The sequence below is a fragment of the Ambystoma mexicanum genome, chromosome 2q (genome assembly GCF_040938575.1).
Source record: "Ambystoma mexicanum isolate Mex_15411 chromosome 2q, UKY_AmexF1_1, whole genome shotgun sequence".
NCBI classification, from domain to species: Eukaryota; Metazoa; Chordata; class Amphibia; order Caudata; family Ambystomatidae; genus Ambystoma; species Ambystoma mexicanum.
In genome coordinates this window covers 359,319,092-359,337,757 of record NC_090924.1, presented here as the reverse complement: position 1 = coordinate 359,337,757, position 18,666 = coordinate 359,319,092, and the positions used below count along the sequence as shown (strand labels likewise).

Sequence of the window (18,666 nt, the reverse complement as noted above, 5' to 3'; positions counted from 1 at the left end):
AACTTCTAATATAGGCTTGTACTCCCAAGGTTGGTAAAATGGCAGAGCAGCCAGGCTTTTCTTAGGTGGAAGAATGTGAGCTGTACATCAGTGCACAGAAATCAGAATATACACAGATCCAAAGAAAGACTTGAACACTTTTAGTTACATAAAAAATATTTATTTATTGTGTATACATACAAGGCAAGAAGTAACTACAGCATTACTGTATCTACTAACAACATCAAATGCACATCAGTTTCATAAGGCGGAATAAAGCACGTGAACAAATTATCATGTACTTTTCTATCTAGACATGAGCGACTTCAGTCAGGTAAGTAAAATCACTTATTTGAATTAACTCAGCATTATTATAGCAATAAACGCTGAGCCGGCTGGCCATTACCGCCCAAGGTAATGCCCCCTGGGCCTGAAGTTACATGGCTGAGCGTAGCGAGGGCCTTAACGGTGGCCCCGGGGCATTACCTTAAGGCGGTAATGGCCCTCCAGCAAGGCGGTTATTGCCATTAGTATTCCGGGTTCTGCAGTCTCGGGATACTAGTTCTCCAGTTATGTGTTTGGGGGAAACGAGCACTGCCAAAGCCAGTAGGAATGGAATATTTACTGTAGGGAACCCATCACTGCCCAAGTCAATAGGAATACAACAGTTCTGGTGAAAATCATCTTAGTACAGGTATGTAGTAAGTTAGTTGTTCTTTGAAAAGTCACAGGAGCTTTTGAGAAGCCTTCCGTTAGGGCCACAAGCTGTTAGGATGGGGCAACTGGAGATGGGTGAACACCCAAACAGCAAAAATACAACTCCAAAGCAAAGGAGTGACACAAATGGCTCTAGGTCAGTTTACCCCGAGCCCCACAGTAACTGGAGAGTGAATATGATGCAGCCGGATACACGATTGCAAACCTGGTCTCCTAGTTCTTAGTCTTGGTGATGAAAGTGGGTACCCTGGATGGGCTCCTGCAGCATTAGTCGCAAGAGGGACTCGCCAGCAAGGACTTTTTCATACTCCCTGTTATGGGAGGTTTCCTAAAGTCCTACTGGCAGTAAGACTTTACTAAGTTATCCCAGTGGTTTTTAGATCCCCAACTCTTAGTATCAGTCTATACTAGCTCAGTACCTTGGTAGAGTGGCATAGCAGTCAGGCTTATCTTAAGCGGAAGATGTGAGCTCTAGGCAAGTACACTGAATCTTACCTAGATAGGCACAACGAGAAGCACTTACACATATAGTTATATAAAAAGTATATATTTAAGTACTTCATGTATACTAGAACACTTAGGATCACTTGATAATACATTTCAAAGGGCACTTTCACTTTTGTGTTTGTTCGCGGTTACATTTGAAGCAACGTTAGAAAGGGAAAAGACAATCTTATCGTATTATCGGTTATTGCACACTCATGCGGTTTTCAACGGTTTATACTGTAGGACATTTTCTCTGCAGACACATATAGTAAAGTCACTTAAAGGGAGTAAAATGGTTGGTTAGTGCAACATGAGCTTAGTTAAAGGTTATAGAGATGGTTTCTTTGCATAGTTAGTTTTAAGTACAAAAACGCAACCCTAGCTAAAGGCAGTTCAGCGAGGACTTTGACAAGCAGCAAATTACAAAGAGTTCCTGTGGATTTCTCCCACTGTCTAGAGTTATTGAAGCAGCAAGTTAACAACTAACAAGGGAGACCTTAAAACGGACTCAAGAAGTAGACGCAAGCAGTGGCTTGGGTCTTAGGTAAGAGGGGGTTGCCCTGGACACCTCTACATGCACTCCAACGCTCTGGAGTGACTTCTTGGAATCAGGTAAGCAATACCTTTTCCTCCACAGTACCTTAGGTTAGGAGGAAATGTGTGTGCTGGATGCTCTGTGATGTTGCAGCTCTGGACCTGACCTCCGGATTCCTTGGTCTGATGACTGAAGGCAGGACAATGGAAGGGATCTCTCAGCAGCAGCCTCAAAGGAAAACCTGTGGCATTACTTTCAGCAACTTCTTTGTTCACTCTGCAGTTTTGGCACCTTTTCTGCAGCACCAACAAAGGACACAGATCGCCCGTCAATCTCCTTTGCTTCCTGCAGTCCCACACTCTGGTGAGGGGGTCTGAGCTAGTTGGATTGGATCTCTGGAGGGTCGCTACGGGTTCAGCAAAGATTTGGACGGATTCAGCCTTTCCGCGACGATGCACTCGAAATCGGCAGCAGGCCTGGTGTTGGGGTTCTGCAGCAGGTCTCCTGGTGTTGGGGTTGTGCAGCTGTGGAAGCTCCTCAGACCTTGGCAGATGGCTGGTTTCAAAGTTCGTCTTGGGACTGTTTTTCCCACCAGCCAAACGGAAGGAGTCATCCTCTTCGGAGCTCCTCTACCGCATAGAAAACCGGGTCAGCAGTGGTCGCTTCAGTTTTGCAAAGGGTCTGCAGGCATCTCTGGTCGTCTTCTTCGGTTACTTCTGTTTCCAGTGGTCTACTTCCTTTCTCTTCAGAAGCCTCACCTTTTATACAGTTCCAGCACACACTCCTCTGCAATCTGTCAGTATTTTGCAGAAAGGGGCGTCCGGCTGTCTAATCAGGAAATGAAAGAAGGAAAATTGGACAAATGTGGCACACCCTGTTAGTGCAGATGTTAGTGTGTAAGATTATTACCCAAGTAAGAAATTTAAGGGATATAGGAAATGGATATGAGGTGCAGAGGAGAGATAAGCAACCTTGACAGATCCCATGTGGGAGCTGGACCTATTCAGGCACTCTGGCTGGCAAACCCCTCCCCTACTTCCTGTCTGCCCAGACACTCTGGAGCCTAGGCGGGGATACCTACTGGTTCTCGCCAAAGGCAAAACACGCACACACTGACGCCCCCCTCCCAGAATGGTAGAAGAAGGGCTAACAAAGCACAACCATGCTAGTAATGATAAAAAAAAGAAGGGAGGCCCCAAGCTGGTACTTGGGTGCCCCTATTGTGCACGACCGAGGCTATTGGCATAGCCTGCGGTATATAAAATACACAATAGTTGGTAGAACACGTCCACTGCCACCAACTAAAACTAGGTGATTGTCTAGGTGACTAAAATGTCACAGGAGCAGAGAGAAGGGGAATACTAGGTATCCCTTTGGCACTCCAGTGAGTGGTGTTTGCCAATCTCTGACTATAAAGATTTGGGAGAGATACTAAATATCCCTCTATCCTTAAGAACTGTAGTTACTTGAGGATACAGAAAAGGAATCTTAAAGGAGAACTCTGTGTCCCCAGCAACACTGCCCAAAAGGAGCTTTGTGCTACAGTACTAAAAACACAGATGCCTTTAAGAGCTATGGAGCAGACAGACTCCATAGTACAGGTAGACTACAAAGAATAGAGTTCCAAAAGGCAGATTCCACAAGAATGAATGAGAGGAAAAAGGCTCCACTCATTCAGGATTGAACGAAAAAGGTCTAGAAGTCCAGCAAAAAGTTCTGGGGGTCTCACTAGGCGCCAGGAGCAAATGATCAATGCTGGTTAGGATCTTCTTCTTTTCTCGGTCCTGCGCTCTGGTGAAGGGACTCTAAGGAGAGGATTTGTGCTTTTGGAGGTCCACACGGATACCACAGAAGTTCTAGCGAGATTAGTCAACGGTAAGATGATGCACTTCAAGGTGGTCGAGGTACCTTCGGTATTTTGATTCGTCAGCCCTGGAATGTCATAGGACGTCAGAGGACAGCTCAAATTGAAGTTTGCTTTGAGGCTGGTTATTCCCACCAATCCAAACTCGTCCTTGGCAGAGCTTCCCTGTCGATGTAAAAGCAGGTTCAGGACAGCAACGGTACTTCACCGGTGCTTCTGCGGTTACTGGAGGTACTGCAGGCATCTCTGGTCATCTTCGTCGGAGCTATAGTTCCAGTGGTTGACTTCTGTCCACAAGCCTTGCCTTTTATGCAGGAACCCATTCATTCAGTCCTATGGAGTTGCAGGACAGTCAGCCTGCCAGTTTAAACTGATTCCAGCCAGGCATACTCTCAAAGACATGCAACGTTTTGGGCTACTCCCTTACTTCCTGCCTAAGCAGACACACTGGAGTCTTTGCTGGTTTCATAAAGGAATCCTGCCAAAGGCAAAACTCAGAGGACCCACCCCACCTGGATGGGTAGAAGGGCCAAGAAGGAACATCCAAATGCAAAATGGCGATAAAAGAAGACTGGGCCATTTTGGGAATATGGTCACCCATTGGTGCTGTACTGCAGCTGTGAAAACAGCCTACGAGTGACCTACAAACCAATGGTAGAAAAATGTATCCATTGCCGCCAGCCATTTAGATTCTTCTGTTATTGTAACAAAAAAGTTACAAGAGCAGCGGGGAAATTAGTTACTGTGTAGCACTTAAGGTGGTGTGTGGCGATCCCACAAAAGAAAAGGAAACTAAGATAAGAAGTATCCTACTAGCCTTTAGAACAGTAGTTCTCAGGGTAAAATGTAAAATTAAAAGGGAATCCCAAAGGGCTCCCCAGCAACACTGCACAGAGGGTGCTGTGTGCTGCAACGACCACTTACCGATAGATGCCTGTAATGAAATACATGGAGGAAAGCATGACTCCATTAAAGTTAAAAGAATTACAGTAGCAGTAAAATGTTTTTTTTTTTTACGTCGGAGCAATAAGAATGAGTGAGTGGTAAAAAGTTCCACTCACTCAGGAGAACAGATCACGAAAATTCCAAAATCCCAGAGTCCAACAAAAGTGCTTGGAGTCTCTTACGTTGAGGGAAATTGGGACAAGAAATGTACATTCTCCCTAACAGGCAAGTAGGGCCATATTTCTGGGAACTTCGTATGTCGAGCAAATGAGCCTAGAGGGTACTTTCATATAATGTGCATTAATCGAGCTAAAGGAGTTGGTGAAATGCCAGTAAAGTGTTCTTATAAGCTGTATTTATTGTTTCAGAAGGATTAAATAGGCCTTGGGACATATCCTTATTTCCTCCCCAAAGTAGCCTCAGATTTCAATGTAAATCATACCATATGTCTTCTTTAGTTCTCTCCTAATCACTCTTCTCTGGCAGAGCAAGCCTCACACTTTTGATGTGAAAACAGTCCTCATGTGTTTGGCCAGAGCCATAAATGTAAGGAAGAGTTATTTCGAAACTATGATCTCCACAATACAGCGATTATTAGATGGTTATTTTAATTTATATTAACTGCTATCAGAGAGCTATTAGGGCTATTCCTTTAGACCCGGAGCACATTAAACACGAAGAAAGGCTGCTATTCTGGCTCTTACAAAGAACAGTCCAGTAAAGAAACATTTCCAGAGCAGCTACTTGGCAGCCTATTCACTATTTTACCAGATGGTATTGCTTAGACTGTGACTATCGGTTGGTATTTTCTTTTTATTGCTTTACAGTTTGTCTTGTTAATATAATTGAGTTTTACGGGAGCTGAGTTTGTTCTCCATCATCACCATAATCCAAAAAAACTCTACATCTGACCAGTCATGTGAGTTTGATAGATTATATTATTTGCAGAGGAATCCTTACCTAATGTTGCTAAAATGCTATTTGATAGTGCATTCATTATGGGGTATTTTGTGTAGCTTTTGTTATATTGTTTTGTTAAGGTAGAGTGGTCCACATTATGTATGCAGTGTGCATGCATTAATCTTTTCTTATTTTATATTTTTTACTACAATGTATAAAAGCTGATCAGAAAATTCATAACCTCCTTAATGTTTTCTGCCTTATTTATTTCATACATACATTTAGACAGAAACAGTTAAACCGACTTTCCTATCAGTTATTGGCTATGTTTCAAAGGGAGAGGTTGCTCTTATTAAAATGTGGTCTTGGATCCCACTCATGCATAGAGAAATGCATCTCTAATTTTAATAACTGTGTAGCCATGATGCAGCACTAGGATTACAGAATGAAAACGTTGCTTCCACACAATGGTCACAGCTGGGTCTAATCTAGATGGATGACTGTTCTTGGTCTCCCCTGCTCTTAGATATGAATGTATATTTCCATTTGTTTGGTGATGTCGTTTCTTTTTGTTCAGAAATCCTCAAAGGAAAAGAGTTGGTGGAACAGGCCGACACCGGTGGTGCTTTTTTTCCAACAATCATGCAGTTTACAAATGTAGAGTGGGCTCCTAACTGTATAGGAATATCTTCCCCACTAAAATGATTTTTCACACCACTTCCTGTTAAAACACCTTCATTCTCACAATTGCAATGACCCTATGTTTCTGGCTGTTTATAATCATGCCCCATTTCTTTCCTCAGATCCCAAACCTGAAGCAGGCATCTTGCTGCATGCCACTGCTGGTTGTTCTGATGTAGATACTCTGAGAAAAACATCTGTGACCTTTAACCTGGAGCCTGAGGTTTTCTGCATCGAAGATGGAATGGAACGAAGTAATCTGCCTGGAAATGAAGGTGATCGGCTGTGGAGTGAAGGCACTAGCATTAAAATGGCAGAAAAGACACATAGGAGCCGGCTAAAATTAAGGAGGAGCACAGCCACAGACCAGGAGAGAGAGTCAGCCTCTATGCCTCTCTTGCGTGAAGTCTTAGTAGGCTCTGCGTCCCTGTCCTGTGAGGTCTCACTACCAAGCAATACATCATGCTTGCAGGCAAGACTGGAAGATCAAGAGTCAGATCCACTTGCATTGCTTGTTGCAAACAGCAATACTCCTCACCTTGAGAGGACTGGAGCACAATACTCTGCACAATTTGATGGAAGGCTTGAAATGGAAAGCATCCCATCTCAGGAACCCTCTTCAAAGGTCGAGATTCACAAAACTGTAGTAAATAACATTGACAAGACAGAGGATTTCCAGTCATTGCTTGTCGACTTGAGCACTGCAAGCCTAGAGTCTACACCATCCCTTTTCATTAGCCCTACACCTGGTTCTCCAACAAACCGAGAGGAAGCAGGAAAAGTATCTGCCATTTTTCTAGATGAAGAGATTTTTCTAGATGAAGAGAAACATCAGGATAAGGGGTCAGACATAGAGCTGGGGCCGTGCATCTCCATTTCTAATATGTTAATGAATGACACACTTGATGGTCCAGGATCTGTTACGAGTCCATTCTGCGCACAGAAAAGGCCCAGCGTTATGGAGCCCCCCAGCCATCCTGCCAACCAAGCAACAGATGACTGTCCACAGCTAACAGAGAATGAGTCTACAGATGCTGCTGTGCCAGAGTGTCTGCCCCCACCTGTCACACCAGAAACCCCTCTTAACTCATGTACTCTGGTTGAAGGACTCTTATTTCCTGTAGAATACTACATCCGGACAACAAGGCGTATGTCCAGCTGCCAGCGAAAGGTAAACCTGGAAGCTGTAATTCAGAGCCAATTGGGTACAACCAGGAAGGGTTCTCGCAGTAAAGGCAAGCAGGAAACTGACGCCAAAGGGGACTCTTTTCCAGCCAACCAAAAAATGCCATTGGTGGATGCTGAATTGCTTTTTCCATACACACGCAAGGATTATGTTGTGTTGCAGGACACGCATCAGACCTCTGGGGAAGCCTCCAGACAAAGTACTGTCCCATTTACTGAGTCTAAGACAGAAATCAACACCTTGAAGAGTGAAAGTAGGACAAGCACCCCAGGTAGAGGAAGGAGGAAAACGAGATCCAACAGGAACCAGCAAGCAAATGTCTGGCAGGGTCCAGCTGCAACCAACCACCAGCGTTCGCCACTGCACACAGTTGGAATGGAGGTGGCTGAGGCAGCTGTACCATCATCTGAAAGCTGTGACAGTGACAATCCGAAGGCGAAAACAAAATGTTTGAACATTAGTCCTGTCCGCAGGGACGCCTCCGGTATGATGGAGACATCAGCTGATGATATGATTGATTTTGAAATGAGCTTTGTTCGTCGGACTCCAGAGCAACAAAATGAATTTATTCGGAATCGCACAATGATCCCAGGAACATCTCGTAATCTGGCACCCCAGCGTTTGATGATTGAAGAAACTTCCCCTAGGCACGGCACAAGACTGTCCTGCCTGCAAAGGAAGAAAGCAAAAGCAGCTGGTGGTAAGGGTTACTACTTATTAATAGTATGTGAGTTGAATTGGGATCTACGCGTTAAAATCGCGGCAGAGGTTTCCGCAGTGGAAAAAAACAAAGCTGAAATGTGTGCATTATGAAAATTTCGAAATTCCTTATCCCTCTACCCACCACCCCTTTACCCCTTAAAATTATCCCAAAATACACACACTTACCTGCCTTTGCCTCCCTGCACCTGGCTTCTCCTTGCAACAACAGTTCCATCTCCCAATTATGGGTGGGAACTGATGCTGCAGGGTCCCTTATGTCTTTTAAAAAAAAAAAAATCTTTTATTTCTTTATTGTCGCCCACTTTCCATGTAATGGAAGTGGGAAATACCACTGCAATCCCCAAACCCAAAATTTCGAACAAAGCAAATGAGGACATCCCAGCTCCCCTTGTGCAACATTATGGGATTTCAGAATTTTGGTCCAGGGCAAATTCAAATAAATGGTCCATTCGAAAATGTATTTTCTAAATTTTTGGGTACTTTGGAATTTGCATATATTTGTTTGGGTGGGTATTTCATTTTGAAAATGCTAAACTCTGGTTCCAGTAAATGGTTAATCAAACTGAAATAGTAGTATGAGTTAATAACTATTTGCTATAGCGGACTGTTGTGTTTACATATAATAAATGTCATTAGGTAAACATGGAATGAACAAACACTAACAAAGCTATTTAGTTCTGAGTATGGAATTTACATATTCAATGTTCTGTTCATGTGCCTCATATAATGTTCCATGAGTATTCTTAGAGTGTTATGATTAGAGTGTTTACATGTGAAGTTCTGAAAGTGTTCAGTTGGGTCCTGCCTTCAGAGGTGGTGCCTGCTGTCGTTGGAGTTAATCTTTAATAAACAAGTTTGGATATATAAACTTTGCATGGTGCATTTAAACTTTACATTGGCGACGAGGATTCATACCGAGGACCGTGAGCGGCGCCCGGGTTGCCGTGTCTTCTCCGCCGCCAGCGACAGCAGGTGAGGCGGACCGACGGCGGAGAAAAGAAGAGGTGAGGCGGACAGACAGCGGTGCCCTTTGTCTTGGACATCAACTGTGCCGCCTTGTGGGCAGTGGAGAGCCGCGGGGGAGCCGCGCACGATCGACGTGAGGAGGAGGCCCATTTCAGGCAAGTGACTGATTCGGGGGGAGAGCCGCGAGGAAGCCGTGTGCAGACAGGCAGCACAGCGGGCCTCGCGAGCGCCGCGAGGAAGCCGCGTGCAGACAGGCAGCACAGCGGGCCTCGCGAGCGCCGCGGGGAAGCCGCGAGGAAACCGCGTGCAGACGGGCAGCACAGCGGGCCTCGCGAGCTGCCACACTAACGCTCGCAGCTGTGCGCGATAGCCCCGCCCCCACTCGCGCGCCAGAGCACGCGGCCCAGCTGATCCTGGCGCGCACATGCAGGCGTAACAATATACGCTGTGAAGGAAAAGAGCCCCGGTCTCCATTGTGACATTTTTGCATAGCAACGAAGCATTCTCACTCAGAGCCCCGGTCTCCATTGTGACATAACAAAACAAAAAAAAAAAAGAGAAGAACTTCGTAAAGAAAAGGAAGAACACAAAAGCCATTCCAGAACGCATGTGAAAGTAAATACAGAGGTGTTTACACAACTATAAAAGGAAAAATCTATGCGGTGAACAAAGTGATGCATTTGAATAATTGTGCCAATTAGTCAAAGATCTACTGCCTCACAGCCCCTACATCACAATGGCAACATCAATTCCTCCACCCATTTCATTTCTCAATGAGCCTGGCCGCCCACTCCTCAGGTGGGATAAGTGGAAGGATACATTTGAAAACTATCTAGTGGCAATGGGCGGTGATAGATTTTCTTCAGCTCGGAAAAAGGCCCTGTTGGTTCACAATTTAGGCACAGAAGGACGCAGAATCTTTGATGGACTGTCTGGAGAAAATATGCCTGAGGCGGGAGAGGCTGATGAATATGCAGCAGCTATAAAAAAACTAAAAGACCACTTTGAGCCCAAGAAAAATGTCAGTTTTGAAAGACACAAATTTTTCCAGCGAGTACAGGAACAGTCAGAGTCGGTCATTGAGCTACTCATGTGAATTTGAGAATCTGACTGATTCTCTAATCGGGGACCAGCTGCTCAGGTGTACTAACAATGCAAGAATTCAAGAGAAGCTATTGGCCAAGGACATGAAACTAGACGAGGCGCTTGAATTAGCCAGGAGCATTGAACGGACATCATTATATGTGAAGGAATTAAAGGGGGACAAACAAAACACGACCACCATGTCAGTATGTACCATAGATCAGAAGAAAAGGTCAAATGCCATCAGCGGAAAGAAAGGAAATTGGACCGTGAGAAATGCTTGTACCAGATGTGGTAATCCCAGACATGGTGCTAATTTTCCGTTGTGCCCTGCAAAGTTCGCCGAGTGCTTTAAGTGCAAGAATAGAGGACATTTTGCAAACGTATGTAAAGCTACATCCATAAATTGCATTGAGCCCAGAGTCGAGAACAGAGCCAGCATCGAGGAATCGGTTAGGAGAGATTACAACATTCAAGAGGTGTCAACCAACCAGGAGCCAAGTGCCAAGTTTGTATTTGAAATTTCAGCTATTTCAGGCGAGGCCAAAGGACCGGCAGACACTTTTCTTATCGATGGGCGCAGTTTAGTTATGAAAGTGGACACTTGTTCTCCGTGGTCTATAATATCTAGGGACACTCTGATAAAAATATTGAAGAAGGGCGAAGAGGAAATTAAATCCACTGATATCAGAGCCTGTGGATATGGAGAATCTACAATAGAAATCCTGGGGGAATTTTCTGCATCTGTCAGCTACAAAGGAAAAGAATGCCAAGCCAAGATTCTGGTAGCAAATAAGGGAGCCTCTCTTCTGGGATGGGAGGAACAAAAGAACTTGGGTGTGAGAATACAAGCGAATGCCCCCCAGCCTATATCCATTGCTGAAGTGGAAGATGACTCCTGGACTAAAGAGTTTCCTGAAGTGTTCTCTGAGAAATTGGGGAAACTCATAAACTTTGAACACCATATCAAATTAAAGAATAATGCACAACCAGTGATACACAAGGTCAGACAGGTACCATTGAAGATGAGAAGCAAGCTTCGTGTTGAATTGGATGACTTGGTGAAAAAGGGAGTAATTGAGCCCATAACAGCAACGGAATGGTTGTCGCCGGTTGTACTGGTAGCCAAGGCAAATGGAAATCTGAGACTATGTGTGGATTTACGCAGCCTTAATCGGAACATAGTTGTGGAGAGACATCCTCTTCCTAACATATCAGAGACCCTTTCCACCCTGGGGGAACCGAAGGTATTCTCCATTATAGACTTGTCAGCGGCATATCATCAAGTTCCGTTGTCCAAAGAATGCCGGCATCTCACAGCATTCATCACTCCGGAGGGAGTGTTCAAGTACAATCGCATGCCTTTCGGTTTAGCCTCTGCAGCCTCTGTCTTTCAAAGCGTGATGGAGGAGGTGCTTAGAGGGTTAGGAAAAGTAACAGTGTTCCAAGATGACATACTAGTGTTTGCTGAGAATGAAGAGGAACATAATGAAGTAATGAGGGCTGTGTTAACGAGACTTAAAGAATCTGGCTTAACTGTGCAAAGAAAAAAATGCAAGATAGCAGTTAGAGAAGTAGATTATTTGGGACATAGAATTTCTGGCGATGGAATTGCTCCAAAAAATCTCTCATTGATAGTATCAGCAGTGCTCCCCAGCCACGTGATAAAGATCAGTTACGTTCATTCATGGGGCTGGCGGAGTACTATCACAAATTTGTCAATGGTTTTGCCACCATATCCACTCCATTAAGAGAATTGTTAAGAAAGAATGTTAAGTTTGAGTGGTCGGGTGAATGCCAGGAAGCCTTCAGGAAAATAAAAGAGTGCATAGTACAAGCACCCTCTTTGGGAGGTTTTGTGTCAGGAAGGAGAACTGTGTTATCAGTTGATGCAAGCAACATGGGGTTAGGCGCAGCATTATCTCAATTGGATTCTGGTAAAACGGAACATATAATTGCGTTTGCCTCAAGGCCATTGAAGGGAGCGGAAGGAAACTACTCCGTGATTGAGAGGGAGGCATTAGCGGTCTCGTGGGCTGTAGCACATTTCAAGTTTTATTTATGGGGTCAGACGTTCACGATAAAAACTGATCACAAACCATTAGTTCAACTCCTAGGTAGTGTAGAGTGGGGAAAGGGATCACCCAGAATTTCTAGATGGATGATTGAACTACTAGCTTATGACTTCAAGATGGTGTATATAGCTGGTAGAGACAATGTGGTAGCAGACTGTTTATCTAGACTACCGGTGGAGGGAAAGGATCTTGAGGAAGCACCATTAGAGCAGGGTGTGAGTATTGCTGAGGTTGAATACAATGCCATAAGCAAAGATGAGTGGGAGATTGCTGATAATGAGGATTCCATATTAAAGCAAGTCAAGGCGTGGACTAGGGCAGGGTGGCCCCACAAAAACGAGGTAGGAAAACAATTCGATTGTTTCTATTGCATAAAGGATGAGCTAAATTTATCGGAAGATGGCATAAAGCTCAGGAAGGGCACCAAGGTGATTCCACCTAGTAATGTTAGAGCCAAGCTGGTGGGTATAGCTCATCAAGGTCATCTAGGGATGGGAGGAACTAAAAGATATATCAGAGAATTTTATTGTTGGCCGGCAGTTGACAGCGAAATAGAGAGGTGTGTAAAAAATTGTAGAGAGTGTGAGAGGAGCGATAAAAGTAAAGTGGTGAGGGAAGCACCCATTAGACCGGTTAGTGTTCCGGGTGAACCCTGGAAAAAGGTGGCTGTGGACCTGATGGGTCCAATACAGAACTTAGGAGAGAACCTTAAATATTTGATTGTGTTAGTAGACTATCACTCAAAGTGGATAGAGTGGAAGGCTATTGGGGAGGCAACCACGGCCCAAATGATAACATTTTTTGAAGAGACATTTTACAGGGAAGGCTTTCCCACGGAATTAATTTCAGACAATGGTGTTCAATTTTGTTCCGACAAAATGACGGAATTTTTCAAAAAGTTTGGCATAAGGCATTACAGAACAGCACTCTATCAACCCAGGGCAAATGGGTTGGTAGAGAGAGCTAACAGGTTTATAAAGGGAGGAGTGCAGTTGGCCATGGCGGCAGGTCTGGAATGGCAGAAAGTGTTGAGGGAAATGGTTTGGAATTACTGCACGACGCCTCACATTATCACTAAAGTTTCACCATTTATGTCTCTCAAGGGCAGGCAGCCGGCTACAAAACTGTGTCCAGGGTGGCTTGAATTGGCCAAGAGTGTAAATATTGATAGAGATAAGATAGTTACATTGATCAAAGAAGCTCAAAATGCATACAAGGAAAGATTTGATTTAGAAAAGAAACCCAGAAGTGTGGTATGGAGAGAAGGTGAGATGGTGTATGTAAAAAACCCCAGGGTCTCTCCTAAATGTATTGAGAGTAAATTTATTGGGCCTAAGAAAATAGCGGTAGTAAGAGGGAATGTGGTCATAATGGAAGGTGGTGAGTGCTGGTCCATGTCGAAACTAGTTAAATGTAACAACAATGGTCAAGCAATGGAGGATGGAGAAAATAGTGAGGAAGATGATGATGGGAATGATAATGAATTGGTGCAGCATTCTGGAGAAGTTAAAAGGAGTGGTCAACAGGATATAATGTCTGGTACTAGCACAGAAAGAAGGAGAGATAAACCTTTTTGGTTGAGAGATTATGTGCTAGAGTAAACCAAGTTATTGAAAGGGGGAAGGTGTGTTGTGTTTACATATAATAAATGTCATTAGGTAAACATGGAATGAACAAACACTAACAAAGCTATTTAGTTCTGAGTATGGAATTTACATATTCAATGTTCTGTTCATGTGCCTCATATAATGTTCCATGAGTATTCTTAGAGTGTTATGATTAGAGTGTTTACATGTGAAGTTCTGAAAGTGTTCAGTTGGGTCCTGCCTTCAGAGGTGGTGCCTGCTGTCGTTGGAGTTAATCTTTAATAAACAAGTTTGGATATATAAACTTTGCATGGTGCATTTAAACTTTACACGGACGTGTGGTGTATTGTAAACCTTCCAGTACATTATAGCATGAAAGGCCCAGTAATTTCTGAGTAGCTGCAGAGAATATTGAATTTTGAGGCTCAGAATTGTGGAAGGGGAGTTGGTGGCTGGGGCACCATTCATCTGGAGATGGTAGTTAAGTATTCAGATGGATTTCCAAAATAACCATGGGGGGTGGATTCTGGGAGGCAATCTATGATGCTGAACATAGAAGACATTGAGAATAGCCAAACCCAATCAAGGTCAGGTAGTAGAGCGGCAAGGCTTAGTCTCAGGATGGTTGTGAGAGCTGTATAAGCTGTAAAATGAGTCCACACAAGGCAATATGAATAATTCAAGTATAGACAGTGTGACGAATCGCAGGTATTCGCCCCTTCTCCCCAAGTGCGAGCCCTCCCCTGTGAGGCTAGGGAGTTGAGCCTTGCTCTGCAAAACCCTCCCTATCGGTCCAGGAAAGTGGGACCTCACCCGGAGAGACAGGGACTCCCTCTTTGGGGACAAGGACTCCCCTTACTGTGAGAATCTCCCTACACCAACTAATGTCATTGCATACATGGAACTACCGGATACGCCTCAGAATGTGGCATCCTTATCGTGGGCTGAAGGCAATGCAAGAGAAAACCTAATGGCACCAGAAAAGGAAGATGTCTATTTAATGGAAGACAAATGCATTACCGGACTGGGGAGAAAATTAAGGGAGGTGTTAGGGGGGTTTACAAAGGTTATGTCTGTCAGAAATTAGTTAGGGTTAGCCTGAACCACACCAGGGTTTGCTAGAATGGCGAGCAGCCAGGCTTAGTTTAAGGAGGGAGGAGGGCTGTAGTGAGGTACAAAGAACTCAGAGCGTAGACCTAGTCCACTGATACACTCAAGTCATGTAAGTACTTTAACACAGTAAAACAATAGAAGAACACTTGCAATATTCTTTGTATAATAAACCACAGTTGTAATCGCATTAGAATAGCTTTTTCAGTAAAACGTCACTTCATAAAGCCGTCTGTAACATATATGCAAACTTTTACAAACTCCTATAACTTTAAGTAACTTTGTTCCAACCTGTCTTAAAGAGGCCAACACTATCTTATGAGAGTCTCACAATGTTTAGAGGGGACACTGGGCCACCAGTGACCAGGGGTTGGGCAGAAAAGGTGGGAAAACAAAGTAAAAGGTTCAGAGTGGCAGAGTCCAAAGGAATCTCTTCTTGGTTTTGCAGGTAAGTACAAGTTAGGTTTCACAAGTCAAGGAAATCAAGATGTTTCCTTGAAGCATTGCCCCAATGACCAATGTCCTAAAGCAGGATTAGAGTACAATGGGTTGTCCACCCCATTGTAACTGTATGGAGGCCACTAGGGGTGTTGGATACATCTGCAGCCCCCAGGATCACAGGGTCAAACAAGCAGACTCCAGGTATGTTTTATCAGAAGCGGGACAGTACCTTGAAGTGAAGAAGCAGTTGCTGCAGGATGGTTCCAGCAGTGAGGCGACAGCAGACCCGGTCACAGGTTTTTCTGTCTTGGTGAGAGAAGCAAGGGACTTTGATGGACATGATGAGCACTCTCATGCAGATGGACACCCAGCGAAGGATCATTGCAGTTCTGGCTTGTTTGTGCCTGTTTTAGGCTTGGGTGAAGGACATTTGTCACAGCAGTAGACTCTTCTCCGTTTATCGGTACTCGTCTCTGAGGGGAATTTGGGGAGCCGGCTCAAGTCACTGCAGGTTTAGGAGGATGCCCACATAATTCCAGGCAAAATCGCACTTCAGGTAACGATGCACAGCGATGCAGCACAAGTCCCCGAGTATTGGTGAATTGTAGGCCATGGAGGTCACAGTTCTTCCAAGGATGGTGCAAATTGTAGTTCGTCTTGGGACTGGTTGGGCCCATCAGACCAAGGGAGGAAGTTGTTGTTTTCGGATCTTCCCTGCCGCTTAGAAGTGAAGGTCGGGACATCAGCGGTTACTCAGCAGGCTCTTGCGATCACCGGATGTTGCTGGCGGCGTCCTTCTTCGTTCTTCTCTTTCAGAATCTTCTGTTGCAGTGGTCGACTTTGGGTTTCAGCCCCAGGACCTTTGAATGTATCCAGGAATAATGGCCGAGTCCACCAAACATGGCCCATACACCATTCAATCTTGGGGAGTGATTGTCCAATGGGGCCAGCCAGCCTCCCAGTCTGAACCGGTATTTCAGTCAGGCACACTGCAGAACAAAGGACTAGAGAATTCTCCCCCACCTGAAAGGTAGAAGAAGACATCAGAAAGGACAGGTCATCTTGTTCAGAGCTTAAAGTACAGCCACCTTTGTGGGTAAATGGTGTCCCTTGTTTCCTCTACCACACCTGCGAAGACAGTCTGTGACAAAAGTCCACAAAAAGTCATGCAAAAATGTACACTGCCACCAGCCTGAACAGAAAGCTTGTCGCAGTAACCAAAAAGTTACTGGAGAGTCGAGAAAAGGGATACATTGGATCTCCTCAGCACCCCACATAAGGTGGGGTGTGCTGATCTCGCAAACGAAAATACAGGTAGTATAAAAAGTATCCCCCTGCCTTGGTAACTGTGAGTTAACCAAGGGAAAATAGTGAAACAATAAAGTGTAAGTTCTAGGAGCTCCCAGCAGCACTGCTTTAGCAAAATGTATGTGCCAAAAAAGTTGGTGGAAACTTGACTCCAAAAAGAAATACCAAAAAACAGTAAAAAGGGCTCCTAAAATCAGAGTAAAAGGAGTGTGTGTGGAAAAAGGCTCCCACTTACTCGGGAAAACCAGTAAAAAATCCAGTGGTCCAGCAACAAGTGCTGGCTGAATCGCTGGTGGTGAGAATTTCACACAAATAGGGAAATCTACTCTACCAATAGATACCTGATGGGCAGGGGAAGCCCCCTGCTATCATTACACCAGCTGGAGGCTGAGCAGAAGTTAGTCCATAATGATTCCTCACAGAAACCTGGTCTGGGAACCTCCTCGTGTGGCCAGGGAAAGGCAGACGTTGCCTGATCACGACCCATGGGGTGGTGTACTGCGGGAGGATCACAGGGAGGTTAGGGGGGCAGACGGAACAGGCCAGGAAGACTGGGAAACCCCCCTGTTTAACTTTCCCCATAATCCTACACTTTCGATGGCTGTTCGCCAAACTGCAGAAATTGAAAGAGCTCTTAGTTGAAGGGGAGTACAAGTACCATAATCCCAGGAGAACTGGGACGAGGAAGACTGGTGAAGAGACATGCTGCAATAGTAGTCCGGCAATTGAGCCTAACAGCCCACAACTGAAGGAACCTGGGAGACCTAAAAGGAAGGAGCTGGAACCGTGACTGGAATGTGAGCTGTAGCAGTAGTAGCAGAAGGAATAAGGCACCATGCTGGCAGACCAAGCAGAACTGGGAGAACAAGAGGGACGCCGGAACGTGGCAACAGCAGATTTCCCCTGCTTGTTCTTAGAGGGTCCTGTTCCCCCAAACTCTGAGGTGCAGACGGTGCACAGCGTGCTGGAAAGCCGTCTTTCCCCATGCAAGCCTGAAACAGTTCATTTGAATGGATTGTGTCCTCCAACGTATTCCACATCTTTGACATGTAATGTCCACAGCTGTGCACATTACATGTCAACGATGTGGAATACGTTGGAGGAACATCCAGTCAAAAGAACATTACCAGTTGGTAAGTAACTTGTTCTTCTCAAGTGGGGCATTACAGACAGAGAATATTTATGAGACTTGATAATGCAAAATTCCACAGCTTTGCATCCAGGTGTCCAGAATCTAGATTGACTGCAAATGCTCTATGGATGAGTTGGTTTGGAGATCTGCATGCTGTTTTCCCTAGTCACCTCAATTACACAATGTGGTACACAAACTGCTTTAGGAAAAATGAACACTCATCTTCTGTACATGCCAGTGCAAACAGCAAAGGCATCAGACAACACATCCTTACCCACTGGTCATGAAGTTGGCAGCCTGGCTCCTGAGGCATAACAAACGTATTTACAACAAGGCTGACTAGGCCCAGGCCTAGGGCGGCACATTGCCAGAAGAGCAGCATTTTATTCCAGTTTGTTTATAATTAACTGGTTGTCATTTTTTAAATATAAAGCTAATTAATTTCTCGAAGTCTGGCTGATGCACAACATTGCAAATAATGTTGAGCTGTTAGCAGTCATTCCACTCTGACAGCTGAAGATTGTTGATGCCCAAACTTGTATATATGCTTGATATTTACAAAAGATATATATATATATATCAGTTTTTTTGTCAGTGAATTTCATAGGGTTTTAGTAGGGCACTGTAACCAGAATGTTCCTTTATCATCGCTTTTTCAGTAAAGGAGATGGGTTTTTACTAGCGCAACTTCACCATACCGTTCCTTTAACAATGTTTTTTGTTAGTGAATTTCATAGGTTTTTAATAGGGCCCTTTAACCATAACGGTCCTTTATCATCGTTTTTTCAGTAAAGGTGATAGGGTTTTAGTAGCGCAACTTGGCCATAACGTCCCTTTACTAATGTTTTTTTCACTGAATTCCACAGGTTTTTATCAAGACTCTCTTAGTGTGCATAGATCTACTGTACAGCATGCTGAAGCTGGTGGCTCTATTCTAATAGACACAATG

At 44.5% G+C, this 18,666-nt stretch overlaps 1 protein-coding gene across 4 annotated transcripts in view; it reads left to right on the top strand.

The window, feature by feature from the left end:
- The window catches only part of PALB2 (partner and localizer of BRCA2), a 645,542-nt gene that overhangs the window by 162,406 nt on the left and 464,470 nt on the right, over nucleotides 1-18,666 (top strand). For all 4 annotated transcript variants that reach the window (XR_011303236.1, XM_069647386.1, XM_069647387.1 and 1 more), the window contains exon 5: nucleotides 6,230-7,993. Coding sequence is in view for 3 of the 4 variants with exons in the window: in XM_069647386.1 (XP_069503487.1) it covers nucleotides 6,230-7,993 (1,764 nt within the window). In the remaining variant the exon portion in view is untranslated. The remainder of the gene's footprint in view (nucleotides 1-6,229; nucleotides 7,994-18,666) is intronic.